Genomic DNA, 26,994 nt, shown 5'->3' with positions numbered 1-26,994 from the left:
CCTACACGCACACATGCATGCATACACGCACACACATACACACATGTGCCTACACTCTCACATGTACACATCCATGTCCATGCACACACCACCACCAATGCCCAGGACCTTGGCTCATCAGCCAAAACCACTAGGAATTAAATCTCTAGGAATTCCCAGGAATTGTTCTAGGCAGAGGTGGCAAACTGATGTCACATGTGACTCCTTCTGCCTGCAGATGAGTTGGGTTTGGCCCTGAGAATGCTTCTGAATACATTCAACTAGTAGCCAACACTTAAATATGGTAAAGTTTTACATACAAATCTGAATTTCTAGCTAGAAAAAGTTGCAAGAAGCAGCAATCCTGGGCCTCTTTCCCTTCATGGCGGCAGTTGGCAGGACCTGAGTCGTGGCAGCCCATTGAGCCAAGGCATGTCCTCTGCAGTTCACAGCTCTGTGACCCCAAAGCTAGGGACAGTTTCAGGGCAGCAGTACTTCCTCCACATGCACTGGTGTCTAAGGGAAGATCACTGTTTCAAATTTCCTGTTAGGTCTTATGAAAATAATCCCTATTGGTAAAATCATGCAGTGCCACTGTATGTGTGCGTGTGCCTGTTAAGTGACAGCATCCACAATTAATACTCCCACCCGTAACTAATGTTCACAGCAGGAAGGAACAACGAGTAGATTTACGGACTAAAGTTCCATCAAAATTTTTTTGTCAAATCATTCATATATATAAATAAAGACTTATGCCTTCATCAGAGCTGTCAGCACAAGAAAGTATTGGCTGCACTTAAACTCCTGCTGTGCAACCAGAACAGTGGACTGTATTTTTTAAGGAAAAATAATACCATAATAATACTGCAACTGTTATTTAAATAAGAAGTTAATTAGAAAATTGGATTTGGAAATCAAAGTTCAAGCGGGAACACAGTGGACTAAAAAGCATGTCTTCCCTGTTATGCAGTTGAGGAAGATTCTTGCAGTTGGATAAGTAAACACATACATGTGTGTACGCACAGGCATGCATATGTGGAAGCGTGTGTGTGCACGTGTGCCAAGAACACTGCACCTGCCTATACGCACAGACGCATATGCATACACACCTGTTCAAACCTGCATATCGTATGTAGCATGTGTACATACCTCAAGCGGTATTTTACACACATGCACATCTGTACATTGATATGACATACATGTGTGCACACATACATATGACTCATGCCATCAACTTCACATCACAGTAGTTAACCATTTTCAGCGGGATAACTGAAGTTTCTGCTTGTGATTCTCCATTTATTGCTGCTGGAAATGAAACTCTAGTTCTAACTTGGCTCATCAGAGAGAGAACCGCTCCCCAAACAAATTTATGTATCATTTTGTTTCTTTGATGGACCTAGAGGCTCTCTAATATCTGGGAAAAGGAAATGTGCCTCTAGCAGTTAGGCAGCCCCTCATTTTAGGTACCGTGTATTCCTAGCACCTGTGCCCTCGACAGAACAATACACTTTACAGCCAATTCACAGTTGTATGTGTCTGTGTTCACTCTGAACGAGAGTATCATCTTCAGCTGGTGAGGCATCAGGGGACATGACAGATGGTAAAGGTGCTGGGAAGTAAAGGGTGGGTCTTTATTAGACAGCAGAGAGAGGTCTTGAAATTTCCTGTCCCTCATTCATACCCCTGAAAATAATGTAAGTTCACAGCAGGAGAGCTAAGTCAAGGCCCAGCCCTGCCACCCGCTGCCTGTGTAACCTTAGGCAAACTACTCAACCTCTCTGTGCCTCCCTTTCCTCCTCTGTAAAGTGGAAGTAGTAAGAACAGTTACCTCATGGGTTAAAGGTAATGAAAACTCTTTAGAAAAGTGCCTAGTTTGTAACAAGCATTCAAAAAACGTTCTTTCTTGTTAACTACAGAGGAAGAGGTAGAGGAAACTCAGACACTAGTAAGCAAACGCCATGTGCCAAGGATCTTGCAGAGAGCTTTCTTTACATATTTTATTTAACCTTTACAATTACTATCACTTTTGTATGTATAAGATGCTGAAGTGGAGAGCAGTCAAGGAACCTCACCAGAAGTCACACCTTGAGTAAATGGCAGCTGGGGTGAGAGCTCGGTCACCCCCTCCAAAGTCCACGTTCTTTCCAACACACTGGAATTTCTCGAGTGTGCTCTGAATACCCACCGGGGCTGTAATTGCAATGCAGAGCCCTGCGCCCCACCCCACATCTGCTAGACCACAATTTTCAGGTGGGCTGAGAATTGAGATTCTTACCAATTCTTTCTAAAACCAGAGTTTGAAAATTTGTGTCACTGCCCCTAGGATGCCTGCCCAAGGAAAATAGACCCCAGACGACTCACACATCCTAAGTGTTGTCTTCTCCCTACCATCCATTTACATTTTCTCTGCATCCCTGATAGTAATTTTATTCAGAGGCCCTGGAGTTGGAACATTCTCTTCAACCCAACTAACTTCACCTATTTCTTGTTGCCTTAGCTTTGGGAATCTCCCAGCTGGACACTTGAGTGCAATGTTACGTGTTTGGTCCTTGGGTGGATCCTTCATAGACCCCACACAGTCTATCCATGCATACATGGTCCCTGTGACACGGATCCCAATCTCAAAAGAAAATCCATAGAGGATACAAGTCCATTTTTGTTCAGTCCTGCCTTGTTTGTGATCCTGATGGGGTTTAATCCTGGCAGCCAACATGGCTAGGTGGGCAGAGGCCACTGCCTTTTTATTGTTAGAATAATTGCTCCTTTGCTCAGGAAACATTGTGGACCTGGTGTGTGACCTACACCCTGTGGTGTAAGCATTCACTTACATCTTAAGCATAAGCAGTAACTCCAGAAGCATCATCTGGTAGAAGGAAGTGCTTTCTCTAGAGAAAATGCTTTAACAACCTGAGACACTAAAATAGATCCTTGATCCAGTAGAGTAAAAGATGAATTTGCAAAGAATCACCATTGGTTTTCTCAGATATATAATTTTACTGAGCAAAGAGGTCTTTAGTGTCATAAAATGAACTGCTAAATGAAAAAGGGTAAGGCAACAAAGTTACATTTTATGGTTCCTTGGGCTTCCTGGCAGCTAAGATCTGCCACACAGCACTAATTAGCTGGCAACGGCTAAGGGGCGTAATCTTCCACCAAAGATACAGCATAGAAAATATGTTTGGAGAGCTGAATACTTGAAAGGAGGTACTAATGGTTGGAACTCTATCTTTCTTTGTTTTTATTTTTCTATCTTTGTGAGCAGTTACAGTTATGGAACATGTGGAGCCATGACTTAGCTCTCATAAAGGATATAGCGAATTTCTTAGAGTCAAATAATGTTTTTATCCTCTTAGGCATATTGCTGGGTCTTTGCCTCTACACTGATGTATGTCTATGCTTATGATATGCTCATCTTCTACTTCCAGGGTTCTCTCAGCAGCTAAATATGCATCCCCCCTCTTAGAGAAACCCTATCTCTAAAAACACAGCCGTAGAGGCTGACCCAATGGCCTAGTGGTTAAGTTCGTGTGTTCTACTTCGGTGGCCCAGGGTTCATGGGTTTGGATCCCAGGCATGGACCTACACACTGCTTATCAAGCTATGCTGCGGCAATAGCCCACATAGAAAATAGATGAAGATTGGCAACGGATGTTAGCTCAGGACCAATCTTCTGCAGCAAAAAAAATAATAATAATAAAAAATGCAGCCATAAAATGGAAAAATATACTCACATCTGATTCTGTAATTACATCAAAGTTTTGAGGGGGAAAATGTTTGAACAGTCTCAGAAATCCCAACCAGCTCTCATGCTGCCCATAGCCCTTACCCTTGCCAGAAGATTTTCTTTTTGGGGAAGTGGAAGAAAGCCGAAGTCAGCCTGGGACTTAGTCTCCAGTGAACAGGGTCTATAAAGGTAAAGTTCTCGAGGACCCTTGCTGCTTTTTGCCAGGTCCCAGGGGGTGAGGGAGTCTGCTCTCCCTGGGGGTTCCCCAGAATTGAAGCTCCTCCCTTGGTATCCATGGAGACAGCTCACCACAAGATGAGTGGGTTGTATGTGATTTGGGGATTTATGGATTTTTAACCACTCTGCACCGTATTTACCATTATTGACAAAGCATCCCACATTACAGGAGACTTTAGAAATGGTGTCAGGTGGCTGTTCTTCTGTGGCAAAGTAATATAAAATATTTGCAAGCAGGAAAAGCAGGAAAAGAATAAACATTGAAGACTGCATGGTAAGATCTCTCCAGCAATAGAGCATCTCCTATTTGGGATGTGTTCTATGCTTGTGGCTGCAGATTCTTCAAAAATAAAAGTTCAAAATGTTCTTTGGTTGTGTGCTACTGTGAAACATTGGCAAAACAATAAATACAGCATGCAGTAATTGACGGGGGCTAGGCAGGAGCTCTGTCCTGGACAAATATTTAGGCCAACCGTGGGGTTAAAAAAAAGAGAGAGAGAGGTGAGGGGACTCATTATAAACATCAATTGTCATTCCAAATAGCAGCATGATCCTTTAAAAAATCAAAATTCAGAATCTACATTGGGCCACATGTTGAAGTGGCTTTCCGTTATGCAAAGATCACAAAACATATGAAGAATAACTAAGGAGAAAAGATATTGCAAAATACTCTGCAAATATCTAGAAGACCTCACCGGAAGTTAATCTAGAAGCCTGTTTCATTAATTAAAGCCATTTTGCCAATGATGTCAGTGACTTAGTATAATATTTATTAGTGCCCATTTTGAGCTAGGATGAAATTGCCCCTTCTCTGAAGAAATTTAGATTCTAACAGATGCAAAACAGATGCATACAATGTAGAAGTTACTTTGCCAAGTGCTGTTTTTTTAAAAATATGTCTCATTTGCCAGATCTACTAAAGGCTTTGTCTACATAAGGGATTTGTATAGCTCTCCTTAGTTTACAAACGAGAGAGAGGAGTGATCACTCTTGGACTGGTGCAGGAAATACTAAGACCGTAACCCCCAACATTAAATTCCAGAAATTCCCCATGGGCTTGTTCAGGGGGTTTGGTCTTTTGAACACATATTCGAGCACATTAGGATGAAATGCCTCTGTCTTAGATTTTCCATCCTTAATACTGGAAAATTGCTAGTTTTTAAGTCATTTTTCTAATTCTGTGTTTATCGTATTTCTTCACCCTGTCATGATAGTCCAAGTATAAATAGTACCTTTTCAATCTCCTCATTTTTTTTAAAGATTTTTTTTTTCCTTTTTCTCCCCAAAACCCCCCGGTACATAGTTGTATATTCTTAGTTGTGGGTCCTTCTAGTTGTGGCATGTGGGACGCCGCCTCAGTGTGGCTCCATGAGCTGTGCCATGTCCGCGCCCAGGATTTGAACTGACGAAACACTGGGCCGCCTGCAGCGGAGCACGTGAACTTAACCACTCGGCCACGGGGCCAGCCCCTCAAATCTCCTCATTTTTAAGTTTATCAAGCCACACCCTCCCCTGTGCCAGCAACAGGGACAGAATTCCACACAAGTGGCCCCTCTTCCCAGGGAGGTGCTGAGCATAATTCTGGAACCATTAAAGAGAAATAAGAAACCAAAAAATGGTCTTAGGAGATACCCACTAAGGTGGAGGGGTTGGGAAGAGCAGGGATAAGTTTCCTGGCCCATATACATAAATGAATCTCTTAATTTACGTACTGCGTGGTCTAGATCTTGATTCTCTTGGCCTGTTTTATGGGCTTGCCTCGTGCCGTAGTGTAGTGTGCTCCACATGGCACTGAAATGGAAGAGCAGGAGGATCCCTCCCCAATGCTTTTAGCCATTAAAAGACCAACATTTCTTCAGATCTTCCTGTTCATTTATTCAATACATTCAAGTGATAACCGTTGTATTTCTTTTGTTTGTATAGCACTGGGGATGGAGGTTTGGCAGTGTCTATGCAAAATAAGCCCATGCCCTCTGAGAACTAACAGTCTACTCTAGTTAAGAGAAAAAGCATCCATGGGTGGGATGTTAAATAATGAAATAAGGCAGTGCTGTTAACCAGGTGTCAGGAATATTGTGGATTACAGGTGCTCTTCGGAAAAAGGGGGATCATGGTGGGCAGCACTACCCTCTGACGTCTGGCCGCACCCCTACCCAGTGGGAAGGAACTTGCTGGAGGCCAAGAGGACAAGTCACCCAGAGCCCCTACCCACTTACTAGAGACCGAGTGAGCAGGTTGCAAACTGCCATTGTGTGGAAGGCCAGAATTGGCTACATCCTTCCTTTAATTTGAGTTTTAGTAGCAAAACCCTTTTTCAAACCCAATTATTTGTGTACAGGTCAAATGTAGTAAAGAGATAAGTTTAAACTCTTCGGATTTTTGAGCTAATTAGTGAAAGATGCCCAGCACAGCATCTAGTGAAGGACAGGTCCTTCCCCCTCCCTTGTTGTGTCACCTTAAGGAGAGGCATTTGATGAAGTTAATTTTTTCTACCAGATGCTCCGTTTTGTTTTGTCTTTCAGGGAAATAAAGATCAGATTAGTGAAGTGAATGGGAGGGTTTAATAAGTGACTTCAACAAAGATTCATTGCGCTAGTAATTAATCATCTGCCTCTGAATATTGCTACACTAAATGCTGGAGGAGGAGATGGATGGGTGGTTTGGGAAGAACTGTTTCAGGTGTCCTTGTTCCAGTTACTGTTGTCACCTTCATCGTCGTCACTGTCGTCATCCACCACTGCTGAGCCTCTCTGATTCCTCCCACAGCAGGCCGCTAGGACCCCTGGGTACCTCTGCAGACCTCTAGGACTTCATGGAGCACCATGAAAACCGCCAGAGCCAGAATAGGAGAGCTGGGTTCGAGTCCCAGGTCTGCCACTTACTGGCTCCATGGGAGACCTTGAGAGAGTAACTTAGCCTTTCTGAGATTCAGGCAGCCTGCTGTAAAACAGGCTCCGATGTGTAAAAGAATATTATAAACGAAAGCAGATGTAATGGATGATGATGATGGGAAAATAACAATAATTGTAGTTGTGAAAATGTGTTAGAAGACTTATGGGTTAAGTCTACCATTTTCTACCAGTGCTGTTACTCCCACCTTTATTGCCCCCTGCCATAATCATGGAATACAATGTAGGTGCAGACAGGTGACCAGCTGTTATTATAATTAATCTTTATTAGGACCAGTGATTAAAAATGATACTTGCGGGGCCAGCCCAGTGGCGCAGTGGTTAAGTGCACACGTTCCGCTTTGGCGGCCCGGGGTTCGCTGGTTCAGATCCCGGTTGCAAACATGGCACCACTTTGCAAGCCATGCTGTGGCAGGCGTCCCACGTATAAAGTAGAGGAAGATGAGCATGGATGTTAGCTCAGGACCTGTCTTCCTCAGCAAAAAGAGGAGGACTGGCAGCAGATGTTAGCTCAGGGCTAATCTTCCTCAAAAAAAAAAAACAAAACTTGACACCTCTTCATTACTTTTATTATTCTGATATTTATCCTCTGGAAAACCAAAACAAATGATAGCATCTAGGAGCTTCATTAAACTCCTCAAAATGCTTCTTCTCTAGAGAATAAAGTGACCATGTATTCTTAGCTCTGAAAACAAAAGGAGAAAGGAGAAGGAATCTAACATTTATGGAGAATCTGCTACAAGATGTGAACAAGGAAAAATTGTTATTCTAGTAAAAAACTATAAATAACCTGAATGTCTTTCATTTGGGAAAAGGACAAATAAAATATAGCATATTTTTAGATGACTAGTTAACAGTGGTTAAAATGAATGAAATACAGAGTATAATTAAATCTGAAAAACAAGATTGAGAGAAAAAAGTAAGTTGAAGAGTAACATGTACAGCAGTTTCATTTATGTAAAGAAATTTAATACTTAGACAAAGCAGTACTTGTTCATGGATTTATTTATTACCTCATGCACACACATATATACATACACACAGACAGCTGTTTGTATAAAATGTACTGTAAAGCTTCATATCAAATCATAAACTGGTTACTTTGTTGGAGGCATAAAACTAGAAGTAAGGTACAAAGGCAACTAATGTAGTTTTATTTGTTGTTTTTACTTTTACTGAAAAGACGCGCTTGAATATAGCATGATTCACTCAACGAGTGTTTCTTCAGAGTCTGGTATAATTCAGACCCTCCTTTCTGTGCTGGGGAAGCTTGTGGTGATGCAGTCAGTCCCTGACCTCTTGGGGATTACCTTCTATTAAACAAGACAGAAGAAAAAGAAGTATGGAATATAATGTCAAGATGGGACTATCAAAAATAAAATTAAAATAATGTCAGGTAAGGGGTTAGAGAGTGACCAGAGACTGTTAGGTGAGACACTCAAGGACAGCTTCTCTGAGGAGGTGACATGTTAATAAGCACCAACACTTGGTGATGGAGACACAGTAGCTTAGTTTACTGTATTATTCCCTGCACTCTTGTAGTGTTTTTTAATGTTGACCCCCACCAAAAATAAAATCTGCTTCAAAACAGCATGAGATTTTTAAAAAGTTACCAAACCCAGATAAAGCATTTAAAGATTTCAACCTTCTGAACCAGTGATTGATGGTAGGGGATAGTGTATCTGGAAAAACATCCCATAAGTAATAACTTAATTTTATATCTGGAAAACAACAAAATGTAAATCATCTTTTAAGATACTGACTCTAAAGTTCAACAAAATCTTCCTTGCAGGTGGGGCTCCAGGAAAGGTAGCAGTGATTTTCAAGGGCGAGGTTGTGAGGGGATGTGGATTTAAAACCTTCATGGGAAGGGATAAGATTTTTATGTTTATCAAAAGGGAGTATGGTGTTTTGGTAAAAAGTTTGAAAATGTGCTCACAAAGGGGAAATAAACAGTTGGAAAGAGCTGTTTTAGGAGTTAGAAGACCTAATCTCGTACGCTGACATATTAAGCATGTGCTATTCGACCACATGACTGTGGGTTCCTGGTCTGCCTCCTCGCTTATAAAGTGGGTGGGATGGGTTCATCTAACTGTGAACAACAACATAAACGGCGGCTCCAGCTTTATCATTGTCACCGCGATAGCCTATGTTCTATTAAGAGTGTCTCTGAACCAGAAACTGGGCTAAATACTTTATATCCATCATTTTATTTGATTGACCAAGTGAGCGCGTGATTAAGTAAACCGTAAGGCTCTCCTAGCTTTATCCGCTTAGTTATGAAACAAAGCAGAAGAAGTCACAAGAGACTAGAAGACCAGTAATTTCCATCCCCAAGGGGCAGAATGAAGGACAAATGTCTGACCTGGCTAATGTCCCTCCTTCTTCCCTTTGCCCTTCCATGTTCCCTCAACTTGTTGAACAGGTTATCTCATTTGTGTCTGCTTTATTCTCACCCTAAACTCATGGCAAGGAATTCCCATTGCATGGCCAAATACTGATTACAAATTCCATTTTTTGTTCTAAACACAAAGAGCTGGAAATTGTATTCTGTGAGCCAGAGGAATGGGTTAGGTTATGATTTTATGCCATGCATGACTGGAGCACTGCTCTTGGCTATTATATGCTTTAGAGAGAATCCATTAGGTTTTCCAGGAAGGCATGTTAACACATCCATCTAGGTGAATTTCAGTAATTTGTTGTGGGGCTATCAAACTGTGCTTTGGGTCAAAACATCAGGCCTCTCTTCTTTAGCTAAGAGTGAGTCTGTCAGTTTTTGAGGGCTCATTCATGCCACCATTTTGAGCCCTCCCCTCCTGCCCCATCCCCCAAAACACCAGGTCATGACCTGTTCTCAAACCAGCTAACGGTGAATTATGCAGTACTTACTGGAAGAGGTGGAAGCAAACAGGGATTCTTCTTAAAAAATGACTTGAAGTCTTGAAACTTTATAAACAGGCTTTTCCACGTGCTTTCTGGGGAAGTAAATGTCAGAATGGTCAGAAACAAAAACTGTATTAAAGATCTTTTTTTTCTGCTTTTTCTCCCCAAATCCCCCCAGTACATAGTTGTATATTTTAGTTGTGAATCCTTCTAGTTGTGGCATGTGGGACACCGCCTCAGCGTGGCCTGACAAGTGGTACCGTGTCCGCACCCAGGATCCAAACCGGCGAAACCCTGGGCCGCCAAAGTGGAGCGTGCAGACTTAACCACTCAGCCACGGGGCCAGCCCCCTGCATTAAGGATCTTAAATCAACCATGGTAGTAGAACAGGTTGATGTAAAATGATGCCTGCATATGGAGATCCAAATGTATTCATGGCAGTGGTTAGTCTCCAGTTTAGTGTTGAGCGTTATTTACTTTATAATTTGCATATGCTCTTCTTAAGAATTTACATTTCAGCAGACTCACTATTTAAAATGCTTCTTCCTTTTGCAAATGTATGTATAAGAAAGTATGTTCCTACTTCTGTCCTCCCCTCCCCGGTGCCTTCCAGAGGAAAGTAAAGGATTCCCTACTTTGCTGTGTTCTGCAACTTGACCTTTAAAACTAGACTTTGTGTTTCCATCGGAGCCCTGTTCTCTAGTTTCTTCTGGCTCTTGTGTTGGACTATCTTGTAACAGGGTGATACTTGTACAAGCAGTAAGGATAAGGCTGTCACATGGCAAATGAGCTCTTCCTGAAATGTTAATGCATCAGCCTACATTCAATAACGCAGAGGAAAGAGAACAGAACAGAAACAGTAGGGTAGTGGCCAGGGAAAGAAAGGGCACCCCTTGTTCGTCAGCACGTTAATGGACAAGGAAGGAAGCCAAGAGGCTTAATGGGAGAGGAATAAATCAGGTTCCCAGTAAATATATTAAATACAATACTAGCTGCATGTTACCTGGCATAACATGTACCAGACACACTGTGAAGGGAAGCTCTGTGTGTGTGTGTCTGTGTGTCTGTGTATCTATACACACACATACCAAATTTTGTTACTACAGGCTACCAAAAAAACATTATTATCACTATTTTACTGATAAGGAAACTGAGATTGTTTATCATTCAGCAATGTATCTAAGCAAGTACTTCTTATGCACAAACATAATATAATCCATGTATGTTAAATTAGGTCATGACACTTTAGCCTGACGCTCAAATTCCTCTTCAGTTTTAGTACAGCCTATCTTCCCAGCCCCATTGCCTATATTCAGAAAGACCAGTCAGGAAAGTGGAAATCACTCTAGGTATTTCTAAATAGGGGAATTTAATACAAGAAATTGACATAAAAATGCTGGGGGAAAATGAAAACCAATCTTTACCTTGCACCATACATAAAATTAACTTGAAATGGGTCATAGATCTCAGCATTCAATACGCCACATTAATAGAAGAAAGAACAAAAATAACAGGAACTTCTCAATGCTGAAAAAGCATTTGACAAAATTCAGCACACTTTCATAATAATAACACCCAACAATCTAGAAACAGAAGGAAATTACCTCTGTATAACAAAAGCCATATATGAAAAGCCTGCAGTTAACATCATATTCAACAGTGAAAAACTGAAAGCTTTTCCTCTGAGATCAGAAACAAGGTAAGGATGCTCACTCTCACCATTTCTATTCAATATAGTAGTGGAAGTCCTAGCCAGAGCAATTAGGCAAGAAAAGAAAATAAATGTATCCAGATTAGAAGGAAAGAATTCGAATATCTCTTTTTGCAGATGACATGATCTAATATGTAGAAGATCCTAAAGATTCCAACAACAATTGCTAGAACTAATAAATTAATTCAGCAAAGTTGCAGGATACAAAATCAACACACGAAATAAGTTGCTTTTCTATACACTAACAATGAACAACCTGAAAAGGAAATTAAGAAAACAATCTCATCTACAATAGCATCAAAAAGAATAAAATATTTAGGAATAAACTTAATTAAGGAATTTAAAGACTTGTACACTAAAAATTAGAAACCATTGCTGGAAGAAATTTAAAAGACCCAAATAAATGGAAAGACATCCCATTTTTGTGGAGTAGAAAATTTAATATTGTTAAATCATCCATACTACTCAAAGCAATCTACAGATTCAATGTAATTCCTATCAAAATCCCAATGGCATTTCTTGCAGAAATAGAAAATACAATCTTAAAATTCATATGGGATCTCAAAGGACCATGAATAGCCAAAAAAATCCTGAGAAAGAACAAAACTAGAGACCTCACACTTCCTGATTTCAAAATATATTAGAAAGCTACAATAATCAAAACAGTATAGTACTGGACCAATGAAACAGAATAGAGAGCCCAGAAGTCAGCCCTTGCTTATATGGTCAAATGATCTGTGATAAGAGTGCCAAGACTACACCACAGGCGAGGAAAGTTTCTTAAACAAATGGTGTTAGAAAAACTAGAAATCCACATGCAAAAGAAAGAAGTCAGACCCTCATCTTGCAGGAGTCATGCAGGGTGGGGGTTCTGGGGATCTGTTGTACAACAATGTGCCTGTGGTTGACAATATCGTACTGTACACTTGGAAGTGGTTTTAAGAGTGAAGTTAATGTGATGTGGTTTTTTGCTACGAAAAAAAAAGTTTGGCAGTTTCTTATATAGTTACATGTACCTACCATATGGACCCAGCAATGCACTTCTAGGTATTTACCCAAGAGAAATGAAAACATATGCCCTCGAAAAGACTTGCACACAAATGTTCATAGCAGCTTTATTCACAATAACTAAATGCAAGAAATAACTCAAATGTTCATCTACTTGTGAATGGATAAGCAAAATGTGATGTATCCATACACTGGGATACTATTCAGCAATAAAAGGAATGAACTATTGACACATGCAACATCATGAAAGGATCTCAAAATGTGTATACTCAAAGAAAGAAACCAGACACAAAAGAGTACCTACTGGAGAATTGCATTTATGTAAAATTATAGAAAATGCTGCACCTTAATCTACAGCCATGATTCTCCACTGGAGGTGATTTTCCCCCTCGGGACATTTGGCAATGTGTGGAGGTGTTTTTCATTGTCACAGCGGGGATACTACTGGTATTCAGTGGGTAGAAACCAAGAATGCTGCTAAACATTCTGAAATTCACAGCACATTCCCCTCACAACAACGAATTATCCAACCCTAAATGTCAATTCTACTGATGTTTAAAAAACTCTGATAAAGAGTTATTTAAGAAAAAAAAAAAGAAGCAGATCTGATGTTACCTGGGGCCAGGGATAGAGAGAAGGATTCACTACAAAGGGGCATAAGAAAACTTTTGGGGGAAACACAAACTTTCAACAGTTCAAAACAGCACCATCAGGATAATAGTGGTGGTGGCGCAAGTACATGTATCCATCACACCCATAAAAGCTTATCAAATCGTATACTTTAAATAGATGTAATTTATTGTAGGTAAATTATGCTTCAATAAATTTGGTGTACCAAAAAGAAGTTTGGAAGACTGGAAGAGTAAGAGTGTTACCCAAAGCTCCTGAGCGTGCATCCACTATTCTGATGTAGCTGGAGCGGTCTTGCTTCTGCTGGGGAAACCACCAGCTCTGCTGCTAAGTAGGAACTCAGGATCTTCCTCCTTCTGATGCCAACACTTCTGGAACCCACAGTGACCTGCCTGAACCAGAAGAATAGCTTCCCTCTTCCTCCTGCCTTCCAATCTCCTTGGCAAGACCTAAGAGGAACCTGGCTGGCAAGGGAGTCTGGGAAATGCAGTACCCAGCATTCTAGCTCCCTATGAAGCAGGAGAGCACAGGGAGCAGGAAGCAGGAATAGTACCTGTGGGCTACCTCTGGCACATAGCTTGTCATTCTCCATATCCTTTGCTACAACCAAGTCAAACCATCTGCAGCCTTGCCATTCGCTCTCTGATGACACCTAGTCATGCTGGTTCTCCTAAAAGGAATGCCATTTCCCCTCATCTCCATACTTCCCAATACTAATCAGATCTCACCACTGGTTTGCATGTAACCTACTTCATGAACCTCTTGGTTACCCATTTGGAGGGGAAATTTTTCCCACTCTTTTGTTTCCTTGGCATTTTATTTATGCCTCTCTTTTATCATGTCACCTTGCATTAAATCTATGTAAATACAAGTCTGATCTCTTTTGCTAGATCAAGTTCAATTTAAAGTCAGAACCTGTGTTTAGTTCTTAATTTCCTCCACAGTGCTGTGTACCCAATAGATATTCAGTAAATGTCTGTTAAATAAATGAACAATTAAAGAAATTGATGAATGAATAAATGAAATCTATAGATAATTTTATACAATTGCAAAAATAGATGTCTGCCTACCTCTCTAAATTCATCTGGCAGCTTTCTCTCCCTCTTTTTGCACTTCAACCATATTCACGTTCATCAAGAGCCTTCTATATACCAGATATTAAGCTCACTGCTTAGGGTTTTCTGTGGGTGGTACTAACTGGGGATTGTAAAATAGCTATTAACAACATAAATGTTCACTAGATTTTGCCTCCTTTCCTGCAAAAGCTAATGTAAAACTAATACAAAAATCATATTGTCTCTCCTTTTGACACTAAGTAAGGAATTAATGAATGAACTGTTAATGAAATCCTAAAGAATTTGAGCAATTGGAGAAAATCTTTCTCATCCTGGGTGAAATGTCACAGGGAAAGAAAACAAATGATGAAGAAATAAAAGTGAAATTATAACTAAGTGATCTAATTTAATATCCAGGCTTCCAGGGAATTCTCCTTTACCAAAACCAAATAAAAACAATGCTTTAAACTTCCCCATCTGAAAGGTGAGAAAAGATTTTCCTGACTTGAGCTCATCATGTGTATAATTATGGATCAAGATTTTAAAAAGGCAAAAGTGCCAGTTCTATCTGAATGATTATAGGAATCGCTTGGCCAAATGGATGAATTTACAGTCCTGCATCGCTTAATAATGGGCATATATTCTGAGAAATGTGTTGTTCGGTGATTTTGTCATTGCGCAAACATAGAGTGTACTTACACAAACCTAGATGGTATAGCCTACTACACACCTAGGCTATATGGTACTAATCTTATGGGACCAGCATCATATATGTGGTCCGTCATTGACCGAAATGTAGTTATATGGTACATGAATGTATATTATAAGCCTGGAATGCTTGGTTCCCAAAACTGGCCAAGTGTCGTCTATGATAACAGCTTAAAAGCCAAATAGAAATCTAGCAGTTGTGCCATTCCAGAATAGCACAGCTGTCAACAGCACTGGCTTGGGTTGAGACTCCCTTTCTGCCCCTTTCTATGTTCTTGACTTTGACAAGTTGACTTTACCTGTAAAATATGAAGCAATCATTAGGGTAATCATACACCTACTTCAGAGCGTCGTTATGAAGATAACATACGTAACATATAAAGTTGCTTAGCACGATGCCTGGCATGTAGGAAGGAGTCAATACACTCTAGCTATTATTGTTAACATTATTGCACAGCCTCTGAAGACAGTGACCCAGAGGCCTGCCATTCTCGCAGCAGAAGCCACTCATGAGAGAGAAAATATAAACCAAATCAGAAGTTTATCTCCTCCGAAATTCTTATTAAGCAAAAAAGAGAAAAGCAAGGAGCACATTTCTTTATTGAAAACACTCAGCGTTTGAAGTCGAATTAACTTTCCCACTAAGATTATGACAGGGACTATACAGGCAGTGCCCCAGCCCTAAGAAACCTCGATTCTGAGAAGAAATGAAAAGACAACAACATCGTAAGTCAGCTAGTCTGATTGAGCATCTCCCCTGTGGTGCTCTTGTATAATACAAGGGAGATTGGAAATGATGTCCTATTTTCAAGGAGATAAGCATCGGTAGCAGTGGATGGAAGGATGCTGTTTTTCTTTCAAACCTTATTTTTTAAGTACATGGGGAAAAATAAGCTTTTATGGGATGCAGAGCAGCTCCCAGCATGTGAACCAAACCTCCTGGGGAATCAGGACAGCGGGGGATTACATTCGTCACTACCTTATTTTTTCTCAACACAGAGAACACTTATCCTGAGGGCAATGTTTGTTAATTCCTAACAGAGGAGGACTTATTCCAGCCTGCTACTGCTCTGTGCCTTCTTTCATAAGACAGGCAGTAGAGTAAATATGAAACCTCATTCTGGGAAGGATAATTTTCTACTTTAGCTTTGAATGACAATCATAAAGAAACAATTAAGTAGGAAAGCAGTGACTTCTTATGAAAAGTGTCATGTGAAGTTAGGAGAAAGCATAGTGAATGTAAACCAAAATATCCATTAAAAAAAAACCCAGGCCATTCTTGTGGCATACAGTAAGGTGTTCTCCAACTCATCCAGGATGCAAAATCTCTAAGTGAATGGTTTTTAGCCTTTTGCAGTTCCTGTGAGAATCTGATGAAAGCAACCCTCTCACCAGAAAAATGCGTATCTGCACATAGCTATCAAATGTGTATGTACATAATTTTAAGCACCTGGACTTCCCTCCAAGTCCACTAATCCTCAGGTTAAGAATCTCAACTCTAAAGTATAGATATGGTCAAGTTCATGGACTCTGGAGTCAGACAGACCTAGATTCGAATTCTGGGTCCAAATTTTACTGCCAAGTAAGCTCAGGAAGATTTGTTTGTTTGTTTTTTTCTGAGGAAGATTAGCCCTGAGCTAACATCTGTGCCAGTCTTCATCCATTTCATATGTGGGTTGCAGCCACAGCATGGCTGATGAGTGGTGTAGGTCTGCACCTGGGATCTGAACCCATGAACACAGGCTGCCAAAGTAGAGCATGCCGAACTTAACCATTATGTCATGAGGCAGCCCCAGGAAGTTTTTAACCTTTCTGAGCCTGGATTTTGTTTTCTTATTGAGGTAATAGTGGTTTATAACGTTATATAAATTTCAGATGTATGTCATTTGATTTCTGTGTAGATTACATCATGTTCCCCACCCAAAGACTAATTACCATCCATCACCACACACATATGCCTAATCTTCCCTTTGTCTTCCTCCTTCCCCCCTTGCCCTCTGGTAATTACCAATCCAATCTCTGTCTCTATGTGTTTGTTGCTGTTTTTATCTTCTATTTATGAGTGAAATCATACAATATTTGACTTTCTCCCTCTGACTTATTTTGCTTAGCATAATGCTCTCAAGGTCTATCCATGTTGTCACAAATGGCAAGGTTTCAGCTTTTTTGAGACTGAGTAGTAGTCCATTGTGTATGCATACCACAGCTTCTTTATCCATTCATCCCTTCATGGGCACCTAGGTTGCTTCCAAGTCTTGGCTATTGTGAATAATGCTGCAGTGAGCATAGGGGTACGTGTATCTTTATGCATTCATGTTTTCATGTTCTTTGGATAGATACTCAGCAGTGGAATAGCTGGATTGTATGGTTGTTCTATTCTTAATTTTTTGAGGAATCTCCATACTTCCTTCCGTAGTGGCTGCACTGGTTTGCACTCCCACCAGCAGTGTATAAGAGTTCCCTTTTCTCTGAGCCTGAGTTTTAGCACCTGAAATAGAAATAATAATTCTTCCTATGTCATTGCTTAATTGTGAATAGTAACTCAGACAAGCACATAGATAGTCCCTGGTGTGTGGTAAGTACTCAATAAGCGTTAATACTGTCATTAGCTAATAAAATACAAAACTTGAGCCCTACATGGACAGAGAGAAACTTTAATGCAACTTAAGTGCTACACATATTTACCAAGTGCCTCCAATTTATGAAGGAGTGTGGTGGGATTCCAAAATGGGAATGTTGACAGTGGCATGGCCTGAGCCAGGGAAGTGATAAAGACAGGCCAGGTGTGCCCAAGACCAGACAGAGCAGATCTCAGGATCTTATATTCTCAGATTGGAAGGAACTCGAACAATCATCCAGGCCCTCTGTTGTAGACAGTTATTTCAAACCACAACAGAGTGACGACAGCAACGCCTGTTTCACGAAAGGAAACCTGTGACTCTTTAGGAAACATTTTATGTATTAAAGAAGAAAGAGATAAACCAAAGATATGAATAATTTATGAACTAAATGGAATTAATAAAACAAATCCCACCACTAGGATTTCTTGGCTAACCACACTTAGGCTACTGATGGGTTTTACTTAGAATTAAATGTGGGAATATGTGAAAACAGTAGTTATGGGTCAGCAAAATAGGTCACAAAGCTCCATTTAATACAATATTTTCTGCTCACCATCTAATCAGATGCTCTTTAACCTACTGTGATAAAGAGGTTCAAGACCAGGAATTAGATGACTTGGAATCAGTCTTTAAATCTACCCCAACCAATTCAGTCATACTCGCAGTAGTTGATTATGTGAGTATCTCATAGCAATAGGTATGGGTTGTTAATTGTGAGCCAGGGCTTATAAAGGAGATAAAAAAGCAGAATTTATTTAAAAGAAAAGAATTGAGTCAATGACACGATATTCTCTGGCCATTTTCAGGTTCTTTGGGCCTTACCCTCCTCTGCTGTTCTTATGCCCTCCCTCCAAATATGAGATTTCAAACTCAAATGTCTACACAGGCCAAGTAACGTGGACCAGTACAGCAGATTATTTGACTACCATGGTGGCCTTGAGCCTGTTTGCCTTGAGCTAAATGGGGCAGCCCTTCCTCAGCTGCCCTCAATGATTTCCATGGGGAATTGGGCATATATTGCCAGATATTTCTTTTTCCAAGATGAATTTCAAATATAGATTTATATGTAAAATATCCTGACTTTTAAATATGGATAACTAATTCACATTTTTAAAAAAAAACATTGTGCGGGCCAAACAAATCATGTCTGGGGCACCAGTTTGAGTCTTTGGCTCTAGGTTTTGGTGTTCCTGGGAACTCTGGCCCTGGCGTTATCTTCCCACTCTACAATCTCTTCCTAGAAAAACTCATCGACTCCCATGGTTTAAGAAACCTTCTCTATGCTGAAGCCTCACACATTTATTGACAGTCATGGCCTCTCTTAAACTCCAGACTCCTGTATCTAGCTACCAACTCCACGTGTCCCTTGGATGTCTTACAGACATCTCAAACATAGCATCTGCAAAATGGAATTCTTGATCTAGCCCCACCTGTTCATCTTCTAGTTTCTTCAGCTCAGTAAATGGTACCTGTATTGCTCAAGAAATGTGGAAGTTATTCTCTACTTTCTCCTCTGTTGCCACCCTTGTCTGGCCCATCACTATTCTGTATATTCTTCTTCTAAAATATTTCTTCAGTTTGGCCCTTTATCTCCATTCCTGTTGCCACAAGCCACCATCAGGTTTCATCTCTTTTGCTGCAGTAGTTTCCTCTGGATTTCCTACACACTCGTCCTGCCAATTTTTTCTTCGCTTAGCAGCAAGAATGATCTTTAAAATATTAAGTGGCTCATATCACTCCCTGTTTAAATTCTCTCAATGTCTTTACAATGCATGGAGACCAAGAGAAGAGTGTGTCAAGTAGGTATTATGCCCAATGGAGTAAGAGTGTTTTTTTTTCATCCGTAAAATGAGAATCATAATGCCTACATCAAAGGGTTGTTATGAGAGTTCAATAGAGGCCAATGTTATTTTTGCATTAGTTTTATATTAGCTTTTACAGGGAAAGAGGTAAAATTCAGTGAACATTTATATTGTTAATAGCTACTTTACACTCTCCAATTAGTACCACCTACAGAGAACCTTCTAAATGTTTTAGTGACAACGTTTTCATTTGTATTATGGTAGCCTCAGAGTAAAACATCTGCCTTGATTGAAGAATTTTAAAAATTCTGGAACAAACCAAGTTCAATTAAAAACAGAAGACAGAGTAAAGAATAATTTCAAATGTCTTCAGATCTTTTTTTTTAAGTTTTGATATGGAAAATGATTAGATGATGTGGTTGATGCAATGTCACATAAAATTGAACCATTTTTTGTAAATCTATGTTTTTATTTGTTTGAATTCATCTTTGCCTAGAGCTGTGCAGGACAGCCAATTTCCAAAATAGCATCACGAATACAGCAGCCCATAGTTAGGGCCACCCCGTGGCACTTTTGTCTTTCAATTCACACATTCCAGTTTAGAAAACACCATGATGAGAATGAATCCATGAAATCTGCTGAGGCTGGTGGCTGAAAAGCCAGGAGTGGAGGTGAGAAACTGCCACTGCAGGTACAGGGCGCTATCTCTGTAGAACTCTAAGTTAGCTCTTTATCTGTGCTATTTTTTAACTAAATCTCTATGAAAGTCATAAAATCACTCCATGATGAGCTCTTTGGTTGACTTACAGTTTAATTGTGAGCTGAAAATTTTGGCTTTTTATGAGCTGAATTAGTTCATGGACTGCTGCAGGGGGAAAAAAAAGAGAAGAAATGGAGATTATATCTCTATAACATAACCCTCATATTTTGTCTCTGGGAATAGAAATATTTCAGCTTTGATTACACCCCAAAGTAGTGAATCTCCCAAAAGTACATACTTGTACTAAATGTGCAATAAGCGGACCTTCTTTTTGCTTAAGAAAAAATTTCAAAAATAAAAAACAACAACTTGAAGGGTTATGAGAAAAGATAACGTTGTTTCTGAGTTGTAATTCTACTAATTATTTATTGAGAACCCGCCATGTAGGAGGCACTGTGCTAGTTTGGCATCAACACATCAATGTATAAATTATAACAACTGGAAAGGACTCTAAGGTATCTAGTCCAAATTCTCATTTTATAGATGATTAAACCGTAGCCCTGGAGGAGAAAGTGACACACAAAGTAACACCTGTAGTTACTAATAGCTGAGACTAGAATTCAATCTCCTAACGTAAGATAGGTTCCCAGTTCTCCTAAATATAATTTTAAGTAAATACATTTCTCATTGTAAAAGTGATGCTTAAGGAGAGCACTGAGTAAAGAGTGGATTGAACATATGAAACTACTTCGAGTCGCCCCTAAATTAACCCCACAAAAACTGTAGCAAAGGGGTGTTTGTGAGGCATAGACCAACATGGACAGGGGAGATCTAAGAAGAGACAATAAGAAAATTTGGGCAACTGGAAAAAAATAGATGACAAATCAGTGACTTAGTGGACCAGAAAAACAGACTGAGGCCCTGTGTCTGGCTGTGCAGGTTGTGTCCTGACCAAATCCAGCGGCCACTGCTCACTCAGACTCCAGAGTGAGTCCACCCACCTCTGGAGGGGTGACGAGCACAGCCTGCACAGCAGCCAGCCGTGGCCCTGCTGAGAAAACGAGTGCAAAGCAGCCATGAGGAAAGGGAGAACCGTTGCAGTCTGCATCAAAGAATTCCACAAGGTCAAGGATTGAAGGTAGCGGGTGGCTCTGGAGAAGAGAATAAATGAGAAAGAAGTGCACAGACACAAAATAACGATGGGCTACAGGTAGAGAGAGAGATTTAGCCAGCCTAGAATGTATTTTGTTGTCAAGTGTGAGGCAGGGATCCAATTTCACTTTTTTCTTTTCTTACTGTAATTTTGTACTATTTTCCCAATAATTATTTAGGTCCTTATTATTACAAGATTCCATGATTCAGATCAACAATTTCTTTTTTTAAAAAATAAGTGTATCTAATGTTTTTATCTCCCTATCTGTTATGAGTACACAGCCTATCTCAAGAATGCCATGGGCTTTTTTTTTTTTTTTTTAATTTTTACTATCCCCTTCACCCATTTCTCCCCCCCCCCCCACCTACCACCCACCTCTGGAAACCACCAATCTGTTCTCTGTATCTCTGAACTTATTTGGGTGGGATGCAGGGGTGGGAATTAGATTCCACGTGTAAGTGAGATCATACAGTATTTGTCTTTCTCTGTCTGACGTATTTCACTTAGCATAGTGCCCTCAAAGTCTATCCATGCTCTTGCAAATGGCAAGATGTCCTTCCTTTTTATGGCTGAATAATATTCCATTGTATATGTATACCAGAGTTTCTTTATCCATTCATCTATCGATGGACACTTAGGTTGTTTTCATATCTTGGCTATTGTAAATAATGCTGCAGTTAACATGGGGATGCATATATCTTTTCAAGTTAAGATCTTCATTTTCTTCAAATAAGTACCCAGAAGTGAAATTGCTGGATCATATGATAGTTCTATTTTTAATTTTTTGAGGAATTGCCATACTGTTTTCCATAGTGGCTGCACCAATTTACATTCCCACCAACAGTGCAGGAGGGTTCCCTTTTCTCCGCTTACTTGCCAACACTTATGTCTTGTCTTTTTGATAATAGCCATTCTAACAAGTGTGAGGTGATATCTCATTGTGGTTTTGATTCGCATTTCCTGATGATTAATGGTGTTGAGCATCTTTTCATGTACCTGTTGGCCATCTGTGTGTCTTCTTTGGAAAAATGTCTATTTAGATCTTCAGCCCATTTTTTAATCTGATTGTTGTTTTGCTTTGAGTTATATGAGTTCTTTATATATTTTAGATATTAACCCCTTATCAGATATATGATTTGCAAATATTTTCTCCCATTCAGTAGGTTGCCTTTTCATATTGTTGATGGTTTTCTTTCCTGTGCAGAAGCTCTTCAGTTTGATGTAGTCCCATTTGCTTATTTTTGCTTTTATTTCCTTTGCTTTTGGTGTCAGATTGAGAAAATCATCACCAAGACCTATGTCAGGGAGCTTACTGCCTATGTTTTCTTCTAGGAGTTTTGTGATTTCAAGTCTTATGTTCAAATCTTTAATCAATTTTGAGTTCATTTTTGTTTATGGTGTAAGCTGGTAGTCCAGTTTCATTCTTTTGCATGTATCTGTCCAGTTTTCCCAACACCATTTATTGAAGAGATTATCCTTTCCCCACAGTATATTCTTGTATATTCATTATATATTCTTTGTCATAAAGTAAATGGTCATATATGCGTGGGTTTATTTCCAAGGTCTCTATTCTGTTGTATTGATCTGTGTGTCTGTTTTTATGCCAATAGCATACTGTTTTAATTACCACAGCTTAGTAATATAGTTTGAAATGAGGGAGTGTGATGCCTCCAGCTTTGTTCTTCTTTCTCAAGGTTGCTTTGACCACTCAAGATCTTTTGTGGTTCCATGCAAATTTTAGGATTGTTTGTTCTATTTCTGTGAAGAATGCCATTGGAAGTTTGATAAGAATTACATTGAATCTGTAGATTGCTTTGGGTAGTATGGACATTTTAATAATATTCTTACAATCCATGAACATGGAATATCTTTCCATTTATATGTGTCTTCAATTTCTTTCATTAATGTCTTGTAATTTTTAGTATGCAAGTCTTTCACCTCCTTGATTAAATTTATTCCTAGGTATTTTATTCTTTTTGATGCAATTGTAAGTGGTATTGTTTTCTTAATCTCTCTTTCTGACAGTTCATTATTAGTGTGTAGAAATGCAACAGATTTTTGTCTATTGATTTTGCATCCTACAACTTTACTGAATCCCATTTTTAGTTCTGACAGTTTTTTGATAGAGCCTTTTTTTTTAAATGACCAGTTGTATTGAATATTTGTTAAATGCCACCATTTTCAAACACTAAATACCGCTACCTTCAGAGAGCTACTTCCAGAGTTTTATTCTAGCCATGGATCTGTCTACATCACTATGAACCTCAGGCACTTAAGGGCCCAGGAAACATATAGTAGAACTGAGTCTTTAGGTTGGGTATATCCCTGTGAAACACTGAATTTCTCTAAAACTGATTCTTAACGCCATAACTCTTTGTTAGTTCTCTGTTTCTCTTTAAACATCTTAAGAATTCACTGCCCTTCATGAAGCTCATATATTTCCCTTAACTGAACCTCAACATGAAATAAATTGTATCAGTGATTATCAGAGCAGGTGTTAGAACCATTAGCATTATAACCATCCTCAGGACTTAGAAATTTTGTTGGTCTTTTAATTGTGAGTTTCTTCTGCAGGATAATGGAGCATACAAGCTCTTTTGGGTTTAAAGCTGCCTTTTATGCAGCTGAGCTCCTCAGGCTGTATTCTCCCTGTTCATACTCCCTAACTTGACTCTACATTCCAGTCATATTTAAATACAATCTGATGTCCATCTGCACAAGGCTCCCTATGACCTCCAGACGTCTGTACATGCTATTGCTAGTCCTTGAAGGATTCCTCCTTCTCATTCATCTGGCTAAAATACAAGTTATCCTACAGGACTCCATTTAAACATCGTACCCTATGAGAAATCTTCTTTGACCCAGCAAATAGTTACATTGCCCTCTTACCTGCTCCTATAACACCAGATACATTTTCCAACGTATTGCTTATCCTAGTGTGTTGTAGTTGACCAGCTAATGGTCTGCCTGCCTACTGGACAGCAAACTCCTTGCGGATAGGAATTGTCTTGCTCTCACCTATATCACTAGCATCTAGCACAATCCTTAGCACGTAGTGGGGACTCATGTCTTGAGTGACTGAATATTTGTTCATTGCAGAATGGTTGGAGTAAAACTGAAAAAAACTTCTTAAAAGAAAATGAATATAAATCCCAAAACTTGAGAAAACTCTTATTAAAATTTTTGGCTTCCTTGCTTCTAGTTAACTTTCTCTGCCAACCTCACTGCACATAAAGCTTTGAATACTTCTGTTTTCACTTAACAGTATACCATGAGCATTTTCTTATGTAACTACAAATTCTTTGGAAATGTCACTTTAAGTTATAACAAGAAGATTGTCCTTTGGAAGTAACATAGTTTATTCAGATATTCTTTATGGTTGGACTTTGTGACTTGCAGTATTTTACTGCTATAAAAAATGCTTAAATGAATATTTTTGCAACTTTGATTATTTCTCTATAATACACTCTGGAAATGAAATTACTGGGTGAAAATTTCATAGTTCCCAGTGTAATACCTACCCCTGTGTACCCTTAACTGTAATATTATTTTTTTAAAGAATGAAGATTTCATAAACAAAAAGGGGAAGCTCATTTTTACTTTAAATTTATTGGTCATTTATATTACATTCTTCTGTGAATTATTTAACAGTGACAATAATTTTTCTCTTGGACTATTAGTTTTACTTAGTGATTTAAAAGCGCTCTATATATTAAGAATACAAGCATCTGTGAAGTTTTTACAAATATTTCCAGTGTGATATATGCCTTTTGATCTCATTTTTCATGTTTTTAACACTTTTTAAATTTTACACACATTTATCAATCTTTTCTTCTGTGATTTGCTCAATTTCTTTTCCATGTAGAATTTCTTGCCCTACTTAGATATGTTAGATATATATTTTCTTACTTAGATATATACTTGTAAGATATATTTTATTCTAGTTTTATTTGTGTCTTGTGTTTACATTTAGCTTTTTGACCCATTTAGAATTTATTTGGGGCTGTAATGTGAGATGAGGCTCGAACTAGATTTTTTATCTTTTTATCCAAAATAGCAAATTTTTCTAATGCCTTCTCTTGGACTTCAAAGAAATGTTATTAAAGACAATTGTACTGAAATATCCAGCATCCAAGACATAGTTCAGCGTTCACCATGAACTTTACTTTCTCCTCCCAGGTGAGCAGGAGCCAGCCGTAAGCAGTGATTCTGACATCTCGCTGATTATGGCAATGGAGGTTGGACTGTCTGATGTAGAACTTTCCACGGACCAAGACTGCGAAGAGGTGAAATCTTGAAATGGCAAATGCAGGAAAAAGGGATGGTAGGACCCAAGGGGAAGGAAGGGAGGAGTTCCCCCAAGACTTGCACCGGGCACACACACCTCTAGAACACCTTGGCGACTCCAAGGGTGCTCCGCTCAAGAATGGTAACGAAAAGCAATATCCAAAGTCACGTGAATCAGGATGCAGTTTCTCAATCTTTGAACAGTCCACGGCCTTGGCAGCTTGGAAGTTGAAAGCTGATTTTCCCTCCCATGTCCTGTAGACACACACTTCAGAAGCTCCTAAAACAGACTGAAGGACACTTTTAGGGCTTCTTGCTTTCATTTCCATTTTTTTCCAGTTCTTGTTCTCTTGTTTTTGGAATGTTGTTTGATTTCTTTGGCAGTTTCTTTTTAAAGACTGTGTGTAGTTTACTTTACATCCACTTTGTTGTTTTCCCTTTGCTTCCCTCCAGCTTTGTATAGAGTTCTGTTTAGAAGCACCAGTTCCTGCTATGATCGGTTTGTATTCCATCTGTGAGATTAACGGCCTTGACCTCTCAGCATGAAGTGTGCATGGCTTTGGGAAGTGCCTCAGCGCCCTGAAACAGTCTAAGGCCAGCTTTCATTAAGAATCTAAATTCTTTTAAGTGGATCTTGAAAATCCCAGCTACCAGAGACCCCAACACTAAGCTCTGAATCTGCTGAGGCCGCTGCTCGTTATTTTCAGCTACATCACACTGGCTTCCACTTGCCAGGCTCTGTTAAGGGCCCTCGTGACTTGAGAGGAAGCTCTAGGGAGGCACTTCAATTCGTCTGGACCTTGCAGTCTTTGGCTGAAATCCTGAACTCAGAAGTGCCCCCCAGAGCATTAACGCCGTTCTTCATGGCTGTAGGGCTTGTAACCAGGACTGCAAGCCTGGTTTTAAGACCAGACACGACGTGTTCTTTCAGAAAGCGAAATGTCTGTTGTATTGGTTTCCCCAGGGCCAGAACGGTCCTTTGTTACCTCCACAAGTGGCTTCTGCAGGAGATGGAGGATTTAGAAAAGATCCAGTCATCTTTGAGCCCAGTGTCCAACACAGTTAGGGCTGCGGTTAACAGCACCTAGGTTTTACCTTAATTCCAACACACTTGTGTTAAACCTCGCCAGACCTCAAGGAAAGATTTAGGTGAATCCTTAGAAAATTGCTTCCCAGGGCTCCCTGAGTGCATCCGGATACCAAGTGAGGAGGGAGGTAAATGATATGATCTAAAAGGTATGGCATGGAAATTTGCTAAATCAAGCTTCTCCTGACTAACAGAGACAAAGAGGGAAAGGAAAAGAGGTATGAGATGAATGCTAAAACCCACCGGTGTTTTTACCTGTTTATGTTTTTATTCTTTTTTTGTAACTATGACAGAGATGTGCTATTTTTTCAGTGGGCAATTTTGTAATACATTTAGACTCTCCAGATGCAGTGATGACTAAGGTGGTGAATCCTTTTCTCTGGACAATCTTGGATCACCTCATCCTCTGTGAGAAGGCCATGTTGCTGCGTGGGGGTAACCAGGAAAGAAAGCTTTTCTCACTGAGTTATTTACCTATTTGATGAAGCTTTTGTATG

General features: G+C 39.6%; 1 protein-coding gene across 1 annotated transcript in view; it reads left to right on the top strand.

Moving 5' to 3' along the window:
• The window catches only part of RNF150 (ring finger protein 150), a 230,096-nt gene extending 203,537 nt beyond the window's left edge, over positions 1-26,559 (top strand). Inside the window, exon 7 of the mRNA XM_070504787.1 lies at positions 25,303-26,559. Within this exon, the coding sequence (XP_070360888.1) occupies positions 25,303-25,421 (119 nt within the window). The 3' untranslated portion in view covers positions 25,422-26,559. The remainder of the gene's footprint in view (positions 1-25,302) is intronic.
• The last annotated feature ends 435 nt before the right edge of the window (positions 26,560-26,994 follow it).

Source organism: Equus asinus, chromosome 3, assembly GCF_041296235.1.
Source record: "Equus asinus isolate D_3611 breed Donkey chromosome 3, EquAss-T2T_v2, whole genome shotgun sequence".
NCBI lineage: Eukaryota > Metazoa > Chordata > Mammalia > Perissodactyla > Equidae > Equus > Equus asinus.
This window is presented reverse-complemented; position numbering and strand designations above follow the sequence as displayed.